This window comes from Pongo abelii, chromosome 10 (genome assembly GCF_028885655.2).
Source record: "Pongo abelii isolate AG06213 chromosome 10, NHGRI_mPonAbe1-v2.0_pri, whole genome shotgun sequence".
In the NCBI taxonomy this organism is placed as follows: domain Eukaryota; kingdom Metazoa; phylum Chordata; class Mammalia; order Primates; family Hominidae; genus Pongo; species Pongo abelii.
Window position 1 is genome coordinate 95,053,938 of NC_071995.2, and position 19,035 is coordinate 95,072,972.

A 19,035-nucleotide genomic window follows, 5' to 3' on the forward strand; every position below is an offset into this window, starting at 1 on the left:
CTTTTGTCCTTTTTTCTGTCAATTCATAGGAATTCTTTATATATTCTGGATATAATTCCTTTATTGAATACATGTATGGCAAATATCATTTGTTACTTGATGGCTTGCCTTTTCATTCTCTTAATGATATCCATTGGGGAACAGAAATTCTTAATTTTAATGTAGTCCGATTTATCAATATATCCTCTATAGTTGATCCTTTGTGTGTCGTGGTTAAGAAGTCTCAGCTACCCCAATGTCGTAACTAGATTCTCGTATGTTTTCTTCCATAAGTTTTATTGTTTCTTCCATAAGTTTATGAGATCTATAATTAGAAATTAGATCTTTTTTGTTTATACGAAGTAGAAATCAAGATTTATGTACGTCTATATGTATATTCAGTTGACATAGCACCATTTATTGGAGATAACTTCCTTTCGTTGCCTGCAGTATCCCTTAGTCATAAATTAGGTGGCCGTATGTGTGTTGTCTGTTTTTTTACTCAGCATAATTCTCTTGAGATGTATCCAGGTTGTGTGTATTAATAGTTCACTTGGCGGGGCACTGTGGCTCATGCCTGTAACCCCAGCCCTTTGGGAGGCCAAGATGAGCTGATCCCTTGAGCCCAGGAGTTCAAGACCAGCCTGGCTAACATGGCGAAACTCTGTCTCTACTACAAATACAAGAATTAGCCAGGCGTCATGGCATGTGCCTGTAGTCCCAGCTACTTGGGAGGCTGAGGCGAGAGAATCATTTGAATCCAGGAGTCAGAGGTTGCAGTGAATGGAGATCACACCACCACCACTGCACTCTAGCCTGGGCGACAGAACAAGACTCTGTCTCAAAAAAAAAAAATTTTCACTTGTTACTGCTGAGTATTATTTTATGGTATGGATACACCACAGTTTGTTTAACCACTTACCCTTTGAAGGACATTTGAATTATTTCCAGTTTTTAGCTACTAGAAATAAAGCTGCTATGAACAGTTGAGTACAAGTTTTTGTGTGAAGGTAAGTTTTCATTTCTCTGGAATAAAATTCTCAACAGTGCAATTGCTGGATCGGATATATGATAAGTTCGTATTTAGTTTTGTGACACCAAAAGCAATGGCAACAAAAGCCAAAATTGACAAATGGGATCTAATTAAACTCAAGAGCTTCTGCACAGCAAAAGAAACTACCATCAGAGTGAACAGGCAACCTACAAAATGGGAGAAAATTTTCGCAACCTACTCATCTGACAAAGGGCTAATATCCAGAATCTACAATGAACTCCAACAAATTTACAAGAAAAAAACAAACAACCCCATCAAAAAGTGGGTGAAGGACACGAACAGACACTTCTCAAAAGAAGACATTTATGCAGCCAAAAAACACATGAAAAAATGCTCACCATCACTGGCCATCAGAGAAATGCAAATCAAAACCACGATGAGATACCATCTCACACCAGTTAGAATGGCAATCATTAAAAAGTCAGGAAACAACAGGTGCTGGAGAGGATGTGGAGAAATAGGAACACTTTTACACTGTTGGTGGGACTGTAAACTAGTTCAACCCTTGTGGAAGTCAGTGTGGCGATTCCTCAGGGATCTAGAACTAGAAATTCCATTCGACCCAGCCATCCCATTACTGGGTATATACCCAAAGGACTACAAATCATGCTGCTATAAAGACACATGCACACGTATGTTTATTGTGGCATTATTCACAATAGCAAAGACTTGGAACCAACCCAAATGTCCAACAATGATAGACTGGATTAAGAAAATGTGGCACATATACACCATGGAATACTATGCAGCCATAAAAAATGATGAGTTCACGTCCTTTGTAGGGACATGGATGAAATTGGAAATCATCATTCTCAGTAAACTATCGCAAGAACAAAAAACCAAACACCGCATATTCTCACTCATAGGTGGGAATTGAACAATGAGAACACATGGACACAGGAAGGGGAACATCACACTCTGGGGACTGTTGTGGGGTGGGGGGAGGGGGGAGGGATAGCATTGGGAGATATACCTAATGCTAGATGACGAGTTGGTGGGTGCAGCGCACCAGCATGGCACATGTATACATATGTAACTTACCTGCACATTGCGCACATGTACCATAAAACCTAAAGTATAATAATAATAATAATAATAATAATAAAAGAAAAAAAAAAAAAAGAGAAACTGTCATACTATTCTCCAGGGTGACTCTACTGTATTTCCACCAGCAATGTGTGAATGATCCAGTTTCTGGACATCCTTGACAGAATTTGTTGTATCATTACTTTTTTATTTTAGCCATTCTGATAGGTATGTAGTAATATCCCACTGTACTTTAATTTGCATTTCCCTAATGGCTAAAGATGTTAAACAGTTTTTCATGTGTTTATTTGCCATCTATATACTCTCTTTTTCTCTAGTGTCTTTTGTTCACTTTCTGATTGGATTGTTAATTATTTCTCTTGAGTTTTGACAGCTCTTTTTATATTCTGACTACAAGTCCTGGTCATTGCTTTTTAAGACAGAAAATACCTTTATTAAGATTTTTTTCTCCTCATCATTACTTCCCATTTTTCATTGCTTCTTTCTAAATTCATTTCTTTTTGCTGAAGTACAAACTCTAAGAATTTTGAAGTAGTTTGGCTGGATATAATAGTTAATTTACAAGTTTCTTTAAGATTTTGATGCTATTTCTTTATAATCTTGTATATATAGTGTTTCTGTTGAGAAGTCTAATGTCAGTTTAAATCTTGTTTTATGGATGTATCTTTTACAATTTTCTCTTTGTTATGACATTCTTACATTTTATTCTACTGGATCTAGGGGTGGGTTTAGTAATGCAGCAGATACTTTGAGGTCTTATATCTTTCTTTCATTTTTTCATGTTACTTTAAAATTTCTTTCCTTATATTCATTATTTAAAAAAAAATCCTTCAAGGCATCAAAGATGCCATTAAACAGATGTTAACAGGATAGATGTTCATCCTCCATGTCTTATTTATTTTATTCTTTTCACGTCTTTGTTCTGTTGCATTCTGGGAAGCTGCTTCTATCTGATTTTTCAGGTCACGAATTTGATCTTTGATTCTCTCTGTTCTACTCTTCTGTTTACCTATTTAATTATTTGTTTCAACAATGATATACTTTTTTGTTATTTTTGTGGTTTGTTTGTTTGTTTGAGACAGAGTCTCGTTCTGTTGCCTGGGCTGGAGTGCAGTGGCACGATCTCAGCTCACTGCAGCCTCTGCCTCCTGGGTTCAAACGATTCTCCTGCTTCAGCCTCCCGAGTAGTTGGGACTACAGTTGTGCACCACCACGCTGGGCCAATTTTTTGTATTTTTAGTAGAGATGGGGTTCCACCATGTTGGCCAGGCTGGTCTCAAACTCCTGATCTCAGGTGATCTGCCTGCCTTGGCCTCCCAAGGTGCTGGGATTACAGGCGTGAGCCATCGCGCCTGGCCATCAATGATGATATACTTTATACCTTGAATCCACTTGGTTCTTTTTTCACAGCAGTTGATCTTGCCTCATGTTTCTAATATCCTCTTTTATTTTTCTGAGAGAACACTTTCACTTAAATTCTTGTTTGTGCTTTTCCATTTTCCTGCTTCTTGTGGTAAAGGATGCTTCATTTGTGATTTTTCTTTCAAGGTGTTTTTGCTTTTAATTTTCTTTTCCCATGAGCTTTCCTTCTTGGAACAATTAGCTGACTTGGCCTCAGTGTCCACCTGAGAGGAGGGAGAAAAACCTAGAGTTGGCTCCTATGCCTTTAGGTGAGTTTAGTGTGTGTGTGTGTGCACATGTGGGTGCACATTTGTGTGCCCATCTGAATGCAGGGAACTTCTGGTGCCATAGTTTGGGCTCTTCTCTTCCCAAGAAAAATACAAGTTTTAGGTAAGAATTTCCTTGACTTTCTTCACCCAAACCCCCAAATTTACCCTCGTGCATATCGATCCTTTTCCACTATCTCTCATTTAAATGGAGGGGAGGGGATGTTTCTCTTTGTGTCTTTAAGCCTAATCCCTCCAAATGTCCAAGTGGTCCCATTATACTGTGTCCTTTTTTTTTTTTTTTTTTTTTTTTTTTGAGACAGGTTCTCACTCTGTCACCCAGGCTGGAGTGCAATGGTGCGATCATTCTTCACTGTAACCTGGACCTCCTGGGCTCTAGTGATCCTCCTACCTCAGGGTCCTGAGTAGCTGTGAATACAGGCATGTGCCACCATACCTGGCTAATTTTGTATTTTTTGTAGAATCGGTGTTATTCTATGTTGCCCAGGCTGGTCTTGAACTCTGGGCTCAAGGGATCCACCTGCCTTGGCCTTCCAAAGTGCTGGGATTACAGACATAAGCCACTGTGCCTGGGCCTCCGTGTTTTCTTTCGGCTTCCTTCCTATAGGTCTTCTTCTTGGTACAGCCAGATTTATTGAAGGTATTGTCTGTTTTATTGTTCCTAAGTATTTTCTTTCTACTTATACAGTAGGCACACCCTAGCACTCTACTAAGAATGTCATGGACAACCTTACTGCTCAATCCAGGGGTCACTTTCAGTTACTTTTTTTTTTTTTTAAGTCAAGGTCTTGCTATATTTCTCAGGCTGAACTCGAACTCCTGAGCACAAGTTATCCTCCTGCTTCAGCCTTCTGAGTAACAGAGACTATAGGTGCACGCCAATAAGCCTGGCTAGTCTTTTCTTCTTTACTTTCTGTATGTATGTGTTACTGTTGAGTACTCCTTTCTTTCTAAACACTCACCTTTGCAGCCTTTATTCCCTTTGCTCTTCTCTTAAATGTTGGTGTTTCTTATTAGTCTGTGCAAGGCAACATGATCCACGGCTGAATCTACTATTTACTGCGGATGTATAATGATGACTCTAAAAGCTCTATCCCCGTTTTAGATCTCTTTCCCGTTTCCAACCTATATCTAGGAACTCTTGCTCATTCTGTGTTTGAAATTCCATTCTCTTTCCCCTGAGTATCCTTCCCTAACTGCCCTCCTTCCCCACATCTGTGTTGGATGCCCTTCCTATTTGTCCCCAAAGCACCACCCTGTATTTGCCCACTAAGATTTATTGTTTCCCCCACTAGAACGTAAATCTTATGAAAGCAGGGATTGTGTTTTCCTGGTGCCTGAAAGCGTCTATAGTGAATATTTAATAAATTTTTTTGCATGAATGATATTCAAAACTCTCTTCTTCCTTTCCTAGTGTCAAATATTGGTGCAGATGGAATGCTTGATTTTCCAAAAACATCTCTTCTGGAACTTATGATAGGAAGAAAAGATGTTATTTCTGTGGATGCTGCTGTGAAATTTATAAAATTAGCTTTTACCTATGAGGAGTGGAGTTTATTTGAATCTTCTGCTGCACATCTTATTTATTTTCTCCAGGTAATATATGCAAAATTATCCTCCTGGTTTTGTTTTGTTAAAATGACTTCCAGTTACTAATTAACGTGTGGGATATACTTCTCCAAGAGGCAGGATGATCCAGAGTCAAAGAAAGCAGAGAAGGATTTAACTCTTCTGATTGCAATGGAACCACTAATCAACGTAAAGAGAAACAAAGGTTTGATCTTTCCTTTGGAAAACTATAAAGAAGGACAGTCAGCTCAAATTTATTTAAAAAAAATTGCTGTTCATGGTAAGTATTTATTTGTTTGTTCAAAAAATTTAGTTTGACGAAATATGCTCTTTTATAGATATGGTGAGAGAAAGAATGTTGAAGGCGGAGGGAGCAAGAGGTACAAAGGCCCTGAGATAAGAGTGTGTTTGGTGATTGCAGGAATGGCATGGGGGCATGTGTGACCGAGTGTGGTAGGTGACAAGGTTAGAGAAGTAGCTAGGCGCTAGATGATGTAGTTCCTGGGCTTTGTAAGGATGCTAGATTATATTCTGAGTGACAGTTTTGAGTAGGGGAATGAGGTTCTATTTACCTTCTGGCTTAGTTGGATAAGAGGGACGCCCGTAAGGCGGTGAATCAGAGGACAAAGTCATCGGTTCATGTTAGGAAGGGAAGATTTGGTAATCTCCTGTCTCTTTCCAGCCTGCAGTGTTTGCCATTCTAGGACTTTTCAAATCCTAAAGGTTACTGTGTGTATAATTGAAAACCTGCAGTGTCTGCTTTTTACACCAAAGAGAACTATTTAATTCCAGGTTTTTAATGTTTTGCCATGTTCTTAAGGCATTGCATGGCTTATCAGTTGCAGTAAGTAATTTGTACCAAGTAATGATATATATGTCTTCTAGTGATTTCTGAATCAACATTTTTATTATTTTTCTTTCAACTACCATATTTTATATGCATTTTAATATTATAAGCCTCTTCAGTTTCTTTTTGGACATAGCATACAAATATTGGATTTATGATAATGGTCTATTTTAATTGGATTAGAGCCTCTAAGATTAGTTTTCTTTTCTGTGTGTGTGTGTGTGTGTGTGTTTTTTTTTTTGAGACAGAGTCTCACTCTGTTGCCCAGGCTGAAGTGCAGTGGCACGATCTTGACTCAATGTAACTTCTGCCTCCTGGGTTCTTCTGCCTCAGCCTCCTGAGTAGCTGGGATTACAGTGGCTTGCCACCATGCCCAGCTAATTTTTATATTTTTAGTAGAGACAGGGTTTCACCCTGTTGGCCAGGCTGGTCTCAAACTCCTGACCTCAAGTGATCTGTCTGCCTCAGCCTCCCAAAAGCTGGGATTACAGGCATAAGCCACTGTGCCCAGCCAAGATTAGTTTTCATATAGAAGTATTTAATTTGTCTTATTGACATGATATTTGCCCGCCTATCATTTGTATCATTTTTGTAGCATATTTGTGTTTCTGTGCCTTTTCTATTTGAAATTTTGTAAGTGATTTTTTTTGTTTCATTTTCCTCTACTTTATGAATTTAGATACTTGTTTGAAGACTTGTGGATATTCAGAGGATATTTTCCATTTGGCAGCAACCTTGTATGTCTGTGTCTGCACTGCTCCCCAGGTGAAATAGCTATTTTAAATAATTTTTATTAGTGTAGAAGGAGGTTTTTGTGCCTAACTTAAGGCCGGATTTAAAATATCACAGGAATTACGCCTTGCTAAAATTTTATTTTGTTTAATTATTAGAATATAGGATTAAGTTAGATTCTGACTTGTAGTTTTAAGTTTCTTTTTATTGTTGTCATTTTGAGTGTCTGTTCCTTTTTGGGAAATTCTCAGGCTATGTTTCTAATAATGAAGGAAATGAGGCAGTGGTTTTTAAGAAGAGTTAATATGTGTAATGAAATACTGCTTTCAGTCCATGAGTACAAAGCCTTGTTATTATTGGAAGTCACTTTGCACACAATGGCCAGTATTTTAAAATGAACTATAAGAGGGTACAAGTGTTCAGGTAAAACTATTATAATACAGCAATGGTTATTAAACAAATTTCAGGGATCCTCAGAAACCTAACTTTGTTTTGTTTTTTAAATTAATTTATTTGTTTTTAATTTTTATTTTATTTTAAGTTCTGAGGTACATGTGCAGGACATGCAGGTTTGTTACATAAGTAAACATGTGCCGTGGTGGTTTGCTGCACCTCCTACTTATAAGTGAGAATGTGGTGTTTGGTTTTCTGTTCCTGTGTTAGTTTGCTGAGGATAATAGAGAAGCCCAACTTTAAGTAGTAGCTTCCTAATCTGTTTTTGTTACTTTTGTATATAACACTGGGATTCTGATGAAATTTCATTTGAAAATTTGGTTATGTTGTCATTTTTAAAAAGTATGTAAACCACAGTTATAGAGCACTGTATTAACTTTTGCCCAGGTAAGTGAAGCACACTTGAGAAGTTCTGCTTTATAGTATTTTTCATTTCTTCTGGGTTTGTCAGAATAAATTATAACCTGTGACAGGTATTTAATTTTTGAAAGAAAGGTGTTTGGCAGTAAATAAATTATTACAGTGGGAGAGCTAACCAAAAAATAGCGATCAAGGCTTAAAAAAGTAGGGAACTTTCCTTTATCTATTTTTCTTTGTCTTTTCCTTTTTCTTTCTTTTTTTTTTTTTTGAGACAGAGTCTCACTCTATCACCCATGCTGGAGTGCAGTGGTGCGATCTCAGCTCACTCCAACCTCTGCCTCCCAGTTTCAAGTGATTCTCCTGCCTCAGCCTTCCGAGTAGCTGGGACTACAGGCGTGTGCCACCATGTTAGCCTAGTTTTTGTATTTTTAGTAGAGACCGGTTTCCCCATGTTGGACAGGCTGGTCTCGAAATCCTGACCTCAGGTGATCCGCCCACCTCAGCCTCCCAACATGCTGGGATTACAGGTGTGTGAGCCACTATGCCTGGCCTTCATTTATCTGTTTTGCTAAAATGATATATGTCTTAGTTCAATTCAATTCAATTCAATTCAATTTAATTCAATTCAATAAACATTTATTGATATCTGTCGTATTCCCAAACATTGCAGGAAGGTGCTACCTATGCAAATTAGGTCTTAGAGCAGCCTCAGAGAGCTCCAGGTTTGGTATATTTTAATCATAAACTTGTTATTTTTCTAGTTTAGCTATAATGAATAATAATTTTCTTTTGCAAAGAGGCAAGTAGCTTGGATGAGAGAAAACATACTCATTCTGGCTCATCAATTGACACCCAGTGTGAGGTTCTGTTCAGCTTTTCCCTTTCCTTCTTGTCTCTACACTTTCCCAACTCCCCATTGCTTCTCTAGTTACTAGTTCATCTCCCCCTGCTCCAATTCCTTATTATTATTATTTTTGAGACAGAGTCTTGCTCTGTCGCCAAGCTGGAGTACAGTGGTGCAATTTTGGCTCACCACAACCTCTGCCTCCCGGGTTCAAGTGATTCTTGTGCCTCAGCCTCCCAAGTAGCTGGGACTACAGGCACATGACACCATGCCCAGCTACTTTTTGTATTTTTAGTAGAGATAGGGTTTCGCCATGTTTGCCAGGCTGGTCTTGAACTCCTGACCTCAGGTGATCCACCTGCCTTGGCCTCCCAAACTGCTGGAATTATAGGTCTGAGCCACTGCGCATGTCCAATTCCTTATTATTTTAATGCAAGAATTTTAAAAAGAGAAAAGTATATGTAAATTTCACAGTTGGGTGGGAGTAATTGGTTTGCAAACTCGCCTAAAAATGTTTGGGAATTTTCTTTTTAGAGAGGCAGAAGAGCATAGAGCGTTCATTAAGAGTGATGGATCTAGGTGGGTCACAGTGGCTCACACTGTAATCCCAGCACTTTGGGATGGCACAGCGGGTGGATCACTTGAGGCCAGGAGTTCGAGACCAGCCTGGCCAACATGGTGAAGCCCCGTATCTACTAAAAATACAAAAATGAGCTGGGTGTGGTGGTGTGCACCTGTATTCCTAGCTACTTGGGAAGCTGAGGCACGAGAATCGCTTGAACCTGCTGGGATGTGGAGGTGAGATTGTGAGCCGAGATCTTGCCACTGCACTCCAGCCTGAGTGACAGAGTGAGGCCCTGTTTCAAAAAAAAAAAAAAAAGAGTGAGAACTCTGGAGCTAGACTACTTGGGTTTGAATCCCTCCCATCTGCCACTCTTTAGTCATTTCATGTTGGGGAAAGTCACTTAATCTCCTTGTGTTTCAGTTTGCTCCTCTGTAAAATGGGGAGATCATACTAGGACTCCTCTCATAGGGTCATTATGAAGATTCAACATGTTAGTATTTGTAAAGCTCTTAGAGTGTTTCTCAGCACACAGTAAATGTTATATACATGTATTTTATTATTCCTACTCATTTACTTTCTCACTTTTGTTTTTAGGATGTTCAACCTGATAAAGAAATTGTTGTGGACATGATAATGTTCCTATGGCAGAAATGCAAATTAGGAATTCAGCAGCTTAATATATCCAGAAATGACTATGCAAAATTCACCCAGAAAATCACTACTAACAAAGTATTCCTTTTGCATTCCCTTTCACATGTTTTTTTGCTATTGCTTATTCAAGTTGCCATACACATTTCAAATCTAAATTTTTCCAATTTTTCACCTGGTTAATGACTTTCATTTGCATATATACATATGTAAAGAAGATATTCTTTCTAGTGCTGAGTGACCCTTTCTTTTAATGTGTGTTCCCTGCACTCCTGTTCTAATTTTGTTTGTTGTGAGGGGCGAAGAGGTGTTTCAGGCCTTTTCAGGTTTTTTTTTTTTTTTTTTGGCAGAGTCTCGCTCTGTCCTGGAGGCTGGAGTAGTATGGTGCCGTGATCTTGGCTCACTGCAGCCTCTGCCTCCTGGGCTCAAGTGATCCTCCACAGCTCAGCCTCCCTAGTAGCTGGGACTACAGGCATACACCACCATGACCAGCAATTTTGTTTTATTTTTTGCAGAGATGGGGTTTTACCATGTTGCCCAAGCTGGTCACAAACTCCCAGGTTCAAGCAATCTGCTCATCTCAGCCTCCCAAAGTGTTTGGATTATCATAGGCATGAGCCACCATGCCCGGCCTTTTCAGGTTTTTTTTTTTTTTTTTTTTTTTGAGATGGAGTCTTGCTCTGTCACCCAGGCTGGAGTGCATTGACTAACTGCAACCTCTGCCTCCCGGGTTCGAGCGATTCTCCTGCCTCAGCTTCTGGAGTAGCTGTGATTACGGGCGTCCACCACCATGGCCGGCTAATTTTTGTGTTTTTACTAGAGATAGGGTTTCACCATCTTGGTCAGGCTGGTCTCGAACTCCTGACCTCGTGATCTACCTGCTTTGGTCTCCCAAAGTGCTGGGATTACAAATGTGAGCCCCTGTGCCTGGCCTCAAGCTTTTAAGTGGATAATAAATATAGTATGGGCCAGGCACAGGGGCTCACACCTGTAATCCCAGAACTTTGGGAGGCCGAGACAGGTGGATCACCCGAGGTCAGGAGTTTGAGACCAGCCTGGTCAACATGGTGAAACCCCATCTCTACTAAAAATACAAAAATTAGCCAGACATGGTGGTGTGTGCCTGCAGTCCCAGCTACTCAGGAGGCTGAGGCAGGAGGATTGCTTGAACCCAGGAGGTGGAGGTTGCAGTGAGCCAAGATCACACAACTGCAGTCTAGCCTGGGCAACAGAGTGAAACTCTGTCTCAAAAAAAAATAAATAAAAATAAAAAATAAATATAGTGTATCTGAGGTCATATGAGCTTGGATCAATTCAAAAAGAAGATTAATAATAGAGAATACAGAGAAGTAAGAGTGTCAGGTTTTCTCCCCCATGCAATAATATATTTAGACCATTTAAAAGAGCTACTTTATAGGAGGGAGAAGGGTGAGCATTTGAATATTATAACCTGGCAATTTAGGAGAAAAAATTTAATAATAACAAATATTGTAGCTTTGGTAATTTGGAAGCTGCATAAGATTAGCTACATTAGTATGCATAGGTGTGATTTTTATCATGTATTCTGTTAAGTAATAATATGAGTACATAAATACCATTTTATAATCTCAGGTCCCAAAATGTGATAGTTGGTTTTATGTGCTAAGCTTTGGGGATACAGGCATGAAAGACAATTTTTCTTTCTCTTCTTTTTTTGAGATGGAGACTCGCTTTTTGCCCAGGCTGGAGTGCAGAGGCACGATCCTGGCCCACTGCAATCTCCACCTCCCGGGTTCAAGCGATTCTCCTGCCTCAGCCTTCAGAGTAGCTGGGATTACAGGTGTGCACCAATATGATGGCTATTTTTTGTATTTTTAATAGAGACTGGGGTTTCACCATATTGGCTAGGCTAGTCTCGAACTCCTGACCTCAAGTGATCCACCCGCCTCAGCCTCTCAAAGTGCTGGGATTATAGGCGTGAGCCACTGTGCCAGGCCATGAAAGACAATCTAAGGCACCTGATATGGAGCCTGAAACACCTGCTTCCCCACTCATAAGGAGGATATTGATAGTAATCATAATAGCTGCTTCGAAGGGACAGTGAGAACTTTGAGGATACAGATACTATTCACTGATATGTACAAATAACCGATCATAAATTTGCCATAATGGCTATAGATGTGCAGACTAAACTTAAATGAATCTACTTTATGAATTTATATAAACAGATTGATTACTAAATATCATTTTAAAAGGATTACTGAGTCTTATATTATTTCTAATTAAGGCATTAATAAGGAGGGGTACCTGTGTAACATTTCCATATGATTAGAAGATGGTTGTTTCAAGGAAGTGTAAGTTTTGAAAAATGTGACTGTTTCTACAGTTTCATGTACTTTTAATTGATTTTGCTGTGTATTTTCTCTTTTTAGTGGATTTATCTTCTGTGGCAGATAAATGAAGTAATTCACTGCTATAAAATGGAAGACATTGACATTGTGGTAGTGGCAGAAGTCACATTACGGTTAAGTGAAATATTGGAATCTTTAGGAAGCCCAGGAAGAAAATTTAAACAATCTCTAGGTAAAATGTTGGCTGAAAAATTATGTACATATATAAATACAAATATATAGGTATGATATCAAATACAGGATAAGTCCTACTAATGGAAACCAGGCACTTCAATATTATGCTTCATTGAGGATTTATAATTAGAGATAGATAATAAGATAGTTTCATCAAGTGGATGTTAAGGTTTCATGCTTTCTGATTCAGTGAAGGACAAAACCCTTTTTGTCTTCTCATATTCCTTTTCTCTGTTCCTAATTACTGCCTACTCCCCTTTACTCCCTTCTCTTTCTTTCTTTTTTCCCTTTCTCTCCCTTTTTTTTTTTTTTTTTGAGGTGGAGTTTTGCTCTGTTGCCCAGGCTGGAGTGCAGTGGCACAATCTCAGCTCACTGCAACTTCCATCTCCCAGGTTCAAGCGATTCTCCCGCCTCAGCCTCCTGAGTAGCTGGGATTACAGGTGCTGGCCACCATGCCTGGCTAATTTTTGTATTTTTAGTAGAGACAGGATTTCACCATGTTGACCACACTGCTTTCAAACTTCTGAGCTCAAGTGATCTGCCTGCCCTCGCCTCTCAAAGGGCTGGGATTACAGATGTGAGCCACCGCACCCAGCCACCTTTCCTCTCTTTTATCTTCCTTTGTTTTTCCTCCCCTTCCATTTCCCGTGAGTGAATGCTTGAAGGAAGACTATATTTTGGACACTGTCATATTCTTGGCACCCACCACATCATCTGACACAGTGCAGGAGATCAAGTACGTGTTGAATGGATCAGTGTCATTCTACTTTCTATCTCCTTTTCTATTTTCTTTCTTCTAATGCCTTCCTTTTAAAATTCTTTCTTCATTTATTGTTTCTCCTCCCCTTTCTCTTTTTCTTCTTATCCTTATTGTCTTCCTCTTTTTGCTTTCATTTCCTAGCCCTCCACCCCACCAGTCCCCATTCTTCCTGTCTCAACCCCTTTCTCTTCTCCATTCAGGAGATATCTTCTCTCAAAGGAAGGCCTTCTGCTCTGACCTCCTTGTTCTTTGTTCTGCCTCTGGTTGCAGCCCTGTACCATATTTCATGGGGTGCAGAATAATGTGGAGGAGTCCATGGAGGGTGTTTACTTTGCTGTTTCACCCCACTTATAGAGCATGTATGACATCTGGAGGACTTGGTAATAAAGTTACTGTTTACTTGGAGATTCACGAATCTGACTCTGCCTGTCCTCCGCTGTTGAGTGTGGCCTTGCAGATGGAGTTTTAGAGCCATGGTTCTCAAATTTTGATTGTTATCAATATCACCTGAAAGCTTGTTAAAAACGCAAGGCCCAAGCTCTGTCCTACTTCAGCTAGCCTGGACCTTTTTAGTCTTTATTAGCTTCCCAGGTGAATTTGATATAGATCAAAGTTTGACAACCATCAGTTAAAAGTCTCTGGCCATCGAACACATTCATTGGCCTCAGGTTATATTTCTGAAATGTCCTGGCTTAAAATGCTTTTTTTCCTTTTAAAAACTTTTGTTATGCAGAACTTTAAATATAAAGTGGAGAGAAAAAATAAATCACCATGTATGCATCATCCAGCACCAATAATTATCAAATCTTTTCAATCTTATTTCATCTCTCCCTGCAACATTTCACCCCTCTGAGTATTTTAAAACAGACATGTAATTTTTCCAGCAAATACCACCCCACCATGTGTATGTGTGTATATCTAACTATTTATCTAACAGATAAGGATTTTTAAAAACATAAAACCACAGTGCCATTATTATTATATCTTACAAAATGGGGAATAATTCCGATGTCCCTGATTGTATTAAAAAATACCTTTTAAAGTTGGTTTGTTCCAATCAGAATCCAAACAAGGCCGACACATTGTATTTTCTTGACATGTCTCTTAAATCTCTCTAATCTCTAATGGTTTCTGTCCTTCATACTCCCCTTTCAAGATATTTATCTTTTGAAGAAACTGAGTCATTATCCTGTGGGATTTTCCACATTCTGGATTTGGCCATTTCCCTCCATGTGATGTTGATTAACTTGCTTCTCACCCGATAGTTAGATCTGGATGCTTACTTAGATTCTGCTGATACTTTGTTAAGAAGAATTCTTGCCAATTGTCTTATTTTTCAGCAACAGTACTTCATAGGTAGTGCTATTTACTTCCTTGCGTTGAATCAGGAGGCACACAATGCCTAGTTATCCCACTTTTTGTGCTATAAAGATTTATCTGTGAGTTCAGGTCTAGGTTGGTTCCCCAGAAGCAGATTCTGAGACAAAGATTTGAGTGAAGTAGTTTATTTGGGACCTTATCCAGGGAAGCACAGTGGAGAAGTGAGACAGCAAAGGAAAGGAAGCCCCATGTAATGCATGGTAAGTTAATGAGAAGGCTGCTGTTGTGAGTTCAGGGCCTGTTCCCATGAGGGACCTCTAGGATCCCATACAGAACAAGTACAATGAAGTTGTATTTCTACGGCTTTTATCTGTCATTGGTGAAGGGCTGCTAGGAGACTGGGGGTAAGAAGCCAGGAGGGACTCCTAACTTCTCTCATTCCTTTTGCATTTATTATACTGAAGTCTTCAATGAAGAACTTACCTCATCACCTGTTTGGCTAGTCTGGTTATTTTTGAGTGTGTAATGGACATTATTATTGCTAGGTATTTTGTAGAAATAATTGAGGCTTTGGATGATGTTTTCTTTTTCTAGGGAAGATTTATGCTTGCTTTTACTAGATGCATGAAAGGCACTAATACTCTAGGATCCCATTATTCCAGTTTAAGGGATTAAGATATTTTGAAGCTGAAATGCTTTCTCCTTGAAGATCTATTTTCAGTTCACCCTAATTTCTAGGATGCAGTCTCTTTTGCTTCTCTTCCTTGGTGGGCCCTGGATCCCAATCCCTGTTGCTTTTCTCTCAAGGCTATCAGAGGTATCACTCAGTTTCTCAGCTTCTCTCTCCAGAATTGATATAAGCCCCAGTGGGAAAAGTAGCTCTAATGTGTTCTATGCTCTCTGGCCTCCCTTTCCAATATTCAGATGTGACTCTGTGATACTATGATATATGATATATATGCAGTTGACCCTTGAACAATATGAGGGTTAGGGGCACCCATCCTAAATCCATGTTTTGGCTTCTCCAAAACTTAACTTTAATAGCCTGCTGTTGACTGGAAACCTTCCCAATAACATAAACCATCAATGAACATGTATATTTTGTATGTTTTATATATATATATATATAAATAATTGTTGTTGTCCGCAGTTCCTGGCTCATGACTCCCATAGTTCTTATTTCCTAAGTGACTAAAACAATAAGCATACCTTTTGTTAAAGAGTGGCTTTTTGTCCTTGGTTCATGAAGTAGCTTCAGAACAGCTTTGGAGCGATAAAAGTGAAAGAGTCTTTTGTTATAATGTTGGGGCACTTTAGGGCTCAGAAGCAGACCTCAGAAAACAGAATATCTCTCTCTCTCTCTCTGACTTTCTACTTTCCTCCTTTCACCTGCTCCTTTTTCTCTCCAAGGATGGCCATAGAAACTGAAAATATACTCTAATCTTCTCCTGCCTCTCTGTCTTTGAGCTAATCATAAAGAAATTCTTTGACCTACCTTGTCTGATTGTAGGACATAAGACTCATTTCAGAAGGGGTCCTGCCCCATACCCAGGAGGAAGGAATGTGGCCCAGAGAGGCCAAGAAGAATCTGAACAGACAGGCCTTGCTGGGTGTCTTAGTCCATTTTCTGTTACTTATAACAGAATACCTGAAACTGAGTAATTTATAAAGAAAAGGACCTTATTTCTTACAGTTGTGGAGGCTGAGAAGTGCAAAGTCTAGGGGCTGCATCTGGTGAGGGCTTTCTTACTCACGGAGACTTTCTGCAGTGTCTGAGGTGGTGCAGAGCATCAATGATAGAGGGCTGAGGAAGCTACCTCAGGTATCTCTTTCTTTTCTTTTTTTTTTCCCCTTTGAGAGAGTCTTGCTCTTTCACCCAGGCTGGAGTGCGGTGGCACGATCTTGGCTCACTGCAGCCTCCACCTCCTGGGTTCAAGTGATTCTCTTGCCTCAGCCTCCTGAGTAGCTGGGATTACAGGCACAAGCCACCACATCCAGCTATTTTTTTGTATTTTTAGTAGAGACAGGGTTTCACCATGTTGGCCAGGCTGGTCTTGAACTCCTGACCTCAGGTGATCCACCCGTCTCGGCCTCCCAAAGTGCTGAGATTACAGGTATGAGCCACTGCACCTGACCTCTTCCTCTTCTTATAAAGTCACCAGTCCAGTCATGGGGTGGGGAGCTAGGGGAAGGATAGCATTAGGAGAACTACCTGATACAGATAATGGGTTGATGGGTGCAGCAAACCACCATGCACATGTATACCTATGTAACAAACCTGCACGTTCTGCATATGTACCCCAGAACTTAAAGTATAATAAATAAAAAAAGATACAAAATTCTGAACTGACATAAAACAGGACCAGTAAGTAAAATATGAGTGAGTGTAAGTTATTTTTTAAAAAACAAACAGTATATTTCCAAAAAAAAAAAAAAATAAAGTCACCAGTCCCACTCCCATGATAACTCCTCAATCCATTAACCTGTTAATCCATTAGTCTATGAATGAGTTAACCTATTCGTGTGAGGAGAGCCTCCGTGACCCAGTCATCTCTTATGGGATCCATCTCTCAATACTGCCACATTGAGGATTAAATTTCAACATGAGTTTGGAGGAGACAAATATTCAAATCATAGCAATGGGTTCCTAAAGGGTATTAGATCATACCCTTTTTGTCCAATCACATTTCTGCATAGCTGTACATCCATCCATCCATCAATTATGCATATCTAATGAAGTCTCCATAAAAGGTCCATGAGGACATGGTACAGAGAACTTCTGGATAGCTGAGCACTTGGAGGTTCCTGGAGGCTGGTGGTCCTGGGAGGGCATGGAAGCACCATGCCCTTTCCTTTGTACCTTATGCTATGTATCTCTTTATCTGTATCCTTTGTAATAGCCTTTATGATAAAATGATAAACATAACTGTTTCCCTGAATTCTGTGAGCCACCCTTGCAAATTAATCAGACCCAGGGAGGGGCTCACGGGAAAGTTAGTTTGTAGCCAGTTGGTCAGAAGCACAGGTAAAACAAGCTGGGGATTATGGTCAGCATTGGAAGCAGGGAGCAGAGTGGGGGAAACAGCAGTCTTATGGGACTGAGTCCTCAATCTGTGTGATCTGACTCTATCTGCAAGGTAGTGTTGGAAGTGAACAGGGTTGGAGAATACCCAGCTGGTGTCCCCTGCAGAATTGATTTCATGTTTGGTATGTGGGGACCCCCCACTCCACACTTGGTCACAGAAATCTGTGTTGATTGTTGTGGCATGAGAGCAGGGAAAAATAGTTTGTTTTTTTCTTTACACTTCCTTCCCAAGATCCTGGCCATGTATTTATTTATTTATTTTTTCCACTGTCTTCTTAGCTTGAAGATTTAAAAATATATAGTTTCCAGCTTTTCTTTAGCCAAGATAATTTTTCTACATTATCCATTACTGATTACTTTTTAAAAACGTCTATTTCTGGCCAGGTGCAGTGGCTCATGCCTGTAATCCCAGCACTTTGGTATGCCGAGCCAGGTGGATCACATTAGGTCAGGAATTCAAGACCAGCATGGCCAACATGGTGAAACCCTGCCTCTACTAAAAATACAAAAATTAGCCAAGCGTGGTGGCATGTTCCAGTAGTCCCAGCTACTCAGGAGGCTGAGGCAGGAGAATCACCTGAACCTGGGAGACAGAGGTTACAGTGAGCCGAGATTGCACCACTGCACTCTAGCCTGGTCAACAGAGTGACACTCCATCTCAAAAAAAAAAAAGTCTATTTCTTACTTAATGTTATTGTTTTATTTACTAGTTACTGTGGGGGACATTACTGTTTTATATCATTATAAATGGGCTAAGTAAAATTTAAGTTATTGATTCTTTGTTAAAATGTTTCATTTCTGAAGAGCTAATCAATATTGGAGCATAGTCCATTTATAAATTTGAAAACTTCTATATTTATGTAATGAGGGGTTGTCCCCATTTAGATATATAAATTCTTATAACTTCTAAGAATGTTATTCTTAACACCTTGTTGCCACATAAAACATAAAGTACAAGTGTTCTCTGATATTTGTCCAAATTGATAGGGTTTCTATGCTGTTATTTTCTGAAAGCTTTTATATTTATTTATTTAATTTTTGAGATGAAGTCTTGCTCTGTTGCCCAGGCTGGAGTGCAGTGGCATGATCTTCGCTCACTGCAACCTCTGCCTCCCAGGTTCAAGCAATTCTCCTGCCTCAGCACCCCCCAGTAGCTGGGATTACAGGCACATGCCACCACGCCTAGCTAATTTTTGTATTTTTAGTAGAGGTGGGGTTTCATCATGTTGGCCAGGCTGGTCTCGAACTCCTGACCTCAGGTGATCTACTTGCCTCAGCCTCCCAAAGTGCTGGGATTACAGGTGTAAGCCACTGCACCTGGCCTCTGAAAGATTTTAAATGGACCTTATAGAATATAGAGAAAGATGATATTGACTTGTTGATAAATATTTGATTTGGTTTGTTACAAGATTTTTTTAAATTACCTTACAGAAGAAAAAATTTAATTACATGAAAGAAATAATTTGGTGCTTAGTCAAATTCTAGTGTTGAATCATTTCTGAGATTATCGGTAATTAAAA

General features: G+C 39.5%; 1 protein-coding gene across 3 annotated transcripts in view; it reads left to right on the plus strand.

Annotated features, from left to right (window-relative positions):
• Positions 1-19,035, plus strand: part of CFAP54 (cilia and flagella associated protein 54) — a 386,240-nt gene that overhangs the window by 40,164 nt on the left and 327,041 nt on the right. For 2 of the 3 annotated variants that reach the window (XM_054527528.1, XM_063712225.1), the window contains exons 10-14: positions 5,183-5,364; positions 5,452-5,617; positions 6,864-6,949; positions 9,733-9,867; positions 12,198-12,348. In XM_054527528.1, coding sequence (XP_054383503.1) covers positions 5,183-5,364; positions 5,452-5,617; positions 6,864-6,949; positions 9,733-9,867; positions 12,198-12,348 — 720 coding nt within the window. The remainder of the gene's footprint in view (positions 1-5,182; positions 5,365-5,451; positions 5,618-6,863; positions 6,950-9,732; positions 9,868-12,197; positions 12,349-19,035) is intronic. The other variant, XM_063712226.1, reaches the window with a different exon arrangement.